The sequence below is a fragment of the Talpa europaea genome, assembly GCF_964194135.1.
Source record: "Talpa europaea genome assembly, chromosome: 2".
Lineage (NCBI taxonomy): Eukaryota > Metazoa > Chordata > Mammalia > Eulipotyphla > Talpidae > Talpa > Talpa europaea.
Window position 1 is genome coordinate 68,640,247 of NC_140068.1, and position 4,774 is coordinate 68,645,020.

The following is a 4,774-nucleotide window of genomic DNA, read 5'->3' on the forward strand; positions in this document are numbered from 1 at the left end:
CCCTGGGCAGGAAGCTGACCCACACTGCACAGTAGACCTCTCCTGTCTCGCCCTCAGCAGTGTATTTCAGTAGGTCCCCCTGTTCTGCTCTACACTCTGTCTCTGGTGAATCCTCTCACTTCCCCCTCCCCCTACACACCTCTGGCCTACATTTCAGTTCTTATATGCATAAATAGACAAATCATTAAATAAAATTATTTCTGTAAAACAGTGACTTACAGACTAGTACTATTTGTTTGGTTACTTAGAGTAATATTTCCTGACTTTTTGAGACAAGTTACAAAAAGATCTGACCCATGGTGCATTGGGGGAAGCCAGTGACAGCCAGAGTTGTGAAGTCTGGGCCTCCAGCTGTTCTGGCACCTGCAGCACTGTGCTAGGATCTTCTGAATTACGGAAGAGTTAGAATTGAGATGCTACTGCTACAAAGAGACACTGGGTCTTGTGTAGGAATCTTGAAAGTAAAATAGTTATTTTGCGTGAAAAGCAAGTATCCTGAAACACAGAGGAAAAATGGGATTGCAACCAAATTGTTTTGTTTTGCTACTATAGTGTAAAATTTTGATGAAATACAATATAAGGTCAATGAAACTGGGAGTATTACTTGGCATATTTTCAAAGTTTTGGGTTTTGTTTCTGGATATTATTTTCTATGTGAAATTGAAGCATATTGAAAAATAAGAGGGAAAAAGTTGAAAAATATTTTAAGGAAGAAGATATTTCCTGATCTAGATAGAAGATTAAAAATGAAGAAATTGGGTGCCGCAAGACCTAACATCATTTTAGGGGATGAGAATAAATATTAATTGCTTTTAAATTCCTCAGAATTTAGAGTAAAAAACATACTTGTAAACTGTGGGATCCTGATTCCTGACAATTACTGAATTTCTCTATGTCTTCATTTCTTTCATGTTTAAGGATAAATAATATCTTTATCACAGGGCTTTTGTGGGGAATAAATAAAATAGGTCATATCATAGCTCTGATACATAGTATACATAATGCTTGATAAATGTTAACCACCACTACTAATATTCACACATAGCAAGATTTGCCTTAAGTTCAATTTGTGATTAATGCACAAATTGAAAATAATAGCTAAGGCGGTCCTTTCTGAAGAGGCGACGGGATGGCGGAAGTGGAGCAGAAGAAGAAGCGGACCTTCCGCAAGTTCACCTGCCGTGGCGTGGACCTTGACCAGCTGCTGGACATGTCCAACGAGCAGCTGATGCAGCTGTACAGCTCCCGGCAGCTGCGGCATCTGAACCGGGGCTTGCATAGGAAGCAGCATTCTCTGCTGAAGCGCTTGTGCAAGGCCAAGAAGGAGGCACCGCCCATGGAGAAGCCAGAGGTGGTGACGACACACTTGCGGGACATGATCATCCTGCCTGAGATGGTGGGCAGCATGGTGGCCGTCTACAACGGCAAGACCTTCAGTCAGGTGGAGATTAAGCCTGAGATGATTGGCCACTACCTGGGTGAGTTCTCCATCACCTACAAGGCTGTCAAACACAGCTGGCCAGGCATTGGGGCCACCCACTCCTCCCGCTTCATCCCCCTCAAATAGCCTGCATGACCAGTAAAGGCACAGACTTCTCTAAAAAAAGAAAACAGCTGATTAATATTCTGAAACATTAGCTTCTGTGATTTTTACCTGAAATATAACAAAAATGAAAATGCTGGAAATGTGAACTTGTAAAACAAAAGTAGATTTTTTTTTTTTTTTTTGAGTAAACTTGGAGATAGCACAGAAGTGAAATTTTACGTTTTGCAGATGATAGCTTTCAGGTGAACAATCTATAAGTTTAAAAGCAAATGCAAGCAGCCATATTTGATAATATTACCAGGTTATGCAGTCATAAGCATATAATTTATTACAGGCTACTAGATAGAACTATACAAAGTAAACCTTAAATATATAGCTTTGGATATTATACTTCAAATAGTAATATTCAAATGGTAATGAGTGTTTAATTCTTATTTTTTGATATTTTAAATTTTTCTTTTTTTACTGCGGTAACATTGGCTTAGAATACTATATATGATTTGGGGAAATACAATTACACCTCCTCAGATGTATGTTACAAACCACACCCACCAAGTTTGCTCTAAAATGTGTGTGAGGTTTCAGATGTCTGGTGATAGGTGTTGAATTCTTCACTCTAGAATATCTGAGAATTTGTTATTCTGGAGCTTTACTGGATGATAGTAGTTTAAGAATTTGGGGGACGTCTTAGAAAAATTCAAAAAAATATACCTGTTATTTTGCATGCAACTTCTACGATTCACAGACACTCTAACCAATCCATAAAATTCAGGTCTATTGATTCCAGATTGTGAGTTCTTATACTGTGTGCCTAAAGAAGTGAATTTTATAAGGATTCTCTGGAGGTTATCTTTAGGATGCCTTGTATTAGATCCATGGGACTACCTGAAGTAGCAGTAACTTCCTTGACTTAAGGAGTAAGCCCATGCTATTTCTTAGACTGCAGTTAAGAATCTCCTAGTGACACATCAAGGAGATCCTAGGGCCGAAAGGGTAATGGTCACCATAAAGCCCTTGCATTGGCTATACTGAGATTACAAATCTATGTGATGGCTCTTTCTGTTTCAAGTGTCAGAATGAGTCCTTGAACTCTCATTGCCTTCTTCATATGGTTATACTATAGGAGCACATTTACTCCATGATATTTCTCCTCCAAATTAATTTCTAGCATTTGAATCTCTTAAATCCAACTGTGTTATTGTTTGTATGTGTGTGGGGGGTGTATGCACGTGTGTGTAAACACATAATAATTACAATCCAGTGCTTTAAAATATTGCCGAAACTTCTACAAACCACTGGAAATCATCTTCTCACACACTGAAAGGAAGATTTTGGGTCCACCCAGAGCTTCAATTCTGATAATTGGATTACAATAATTTCTATGCTTATATTCCTTTCACCCTTGTTTGAAACATTCTCAGTTTTGTTCTTATCTGTCACTCCCAGGAATTGAACTCTGGTACCTGTGTCTCAAAATGATGGCTGGCACTCCCTTGCTGGCTTATCAACTTCCACTATAGTAGTTGCCTATCTTCCCACCTACTTGAACCTCTCATTGCAGTAGTCCTTTGGGAACATTGAGTTATATATATTCTATAACCTCCTACTTCATGGTTCTACACATGAGACTTACATGAAATAATTACTGCCAAGCAGGCAATTTTCTACCCACACCTGAAGCTACCATTTCCTCTATCCCTTGCCTGGTCGCTAAGTAAGTCTTTCAGTGTTCAGTTCCACAATGATTAGCTGTGTCATAACTAATCATATATTTTTTTAAAAGATTTATTTATACCAGGACTGGGGTACAGGCCAGATGCGCAGGAGGGTGAGAGGATTCACCAGGGACAGAGTGGGGAACAGAACAGGTAGACTGATGAAACACACTGCTGAGGGGAGCAGCGGGTGAGACAGGAGAGGTCCACTGTGCCATGTGGGCTTCTCGCCGGCCGGCAGGGATCGAACTCATGCTGCAGAGGCTGCGGACAGCTTCAAAGCACTACGCTCAACTTCCTGCACCACTAGGGAGGCCCTAATCATATCTGGTTTTAGACAAGACCCCTATATTATTCTCTTAGTGAGAATTTATTCAGTCATTAATTCATCCAATTATAAAATGAGTGCCTACCAGGTGTTATTATCCTTGTCTAATATGGACTGCAGTTTACTGTAAGTTTTCAAAACTTTCAAAATATTTTTAGAGCACACTTGAATTTGTAACATAGAAAGGTTATATAAAACTTGATAATTCAAAGCAACTAATGTTTTTAAATTATGCATTCATCCAGAGCTTATTCTTTTCATCATTGATGATCTTGTTCCCCAGGGGATATTTGCAACAACTGGAGACAGTTTTGGTAGGACCAGGGCAGAGGACGTGAAGGTTTTGGGAATATATTGCTACTAATGACCAGGGGGTAAAGGTCAAGGATGTTGCTAAATATCCTGCAATGCACAAAACAGCACCCCATGGCAAAGGATTATCCTGCCTAAAATGGCAACAGTGCCAAGGTTAAGAAAGTCTGTTTTGAATAAACTCTTTAAGACAGCCTTTGGAAATATTTAGATAGGATGTTTTGCTTGCTGTTATTTGTAATATGTGTTGGTCTATATACCACTTGTTTCTATATTTAGAATTTCAGTTTTTATATGTGCCTAGAGAAATGATGCTAGACTGTCATGAAAAATATTTTCCATCATATAAAATCTTTACATGTACACAGTGCTGGGGAAGGTCAACAGGTAAGTAAGCATATCTACCTCTATAATAGTCTAGAAGTTTAAAGCAATATCAGTATTATCTATGCCTAAAAATTAACATATGTTTCTGCTAATAGAAGCATAGGGATAGACATGGAAGAGGCAGCAAAAGAGTCAGGGAAAAAATGAATGGCCTGTTGGTTTTGACAGCTATTTGAGATATTCTTCCTTCATTGCATTAGAATATAGATCCTCCAAATGACAACACAAGTTATTCAAGCTTTATCTAATTCCATATAAATTTCATACAAGAGATATTTAGTTTTGGATGGTAAAAATATGCCAATCAGCAAAGTATAATAACTATGGCCTATAACTAACCATTTCAATCTCATGAGAGATTCAAATATAGGCATTTGTGTGGCTGCCATTTTAATGCAGGTATTTCCTTTGAGTATTACTGCAACTTTTTTGAGAAATTTGATAAAAACACCAACTCCAGCTCTAACCCCAATTTACATTCCTTAT

At 38.4% G+C, this 4,774-nt stretch overlaps 1 protein-coding gene across 1 annotated transcript; it reads left to right on the plus strand.

Moving 5' to 3' along the window:
• Positions 1 to 1,129: 1,129 nt before the first annotated feature.
• On the plus strand, positions 1,130 to 1,730 carry LOC311167505 (small ribosomal subunit protein uS19-like; the record flags this gene model as incomplete). The annotated part of the gene is made up of 1 exon (XM_084228527.1): positions 1,130 to 1,730. One exon carries the CDS (start codon positions 1,130 to 1,132, stop codon positions 1,565 to 1,567), a length of 438 nt encoding a protein of 145 aa, XP_084084653.1. The 3' UTR covers positions 1,568 to 1,730.
• Positions 1,731 to 4,774: the final 3,044 nt, after the last annotated feature.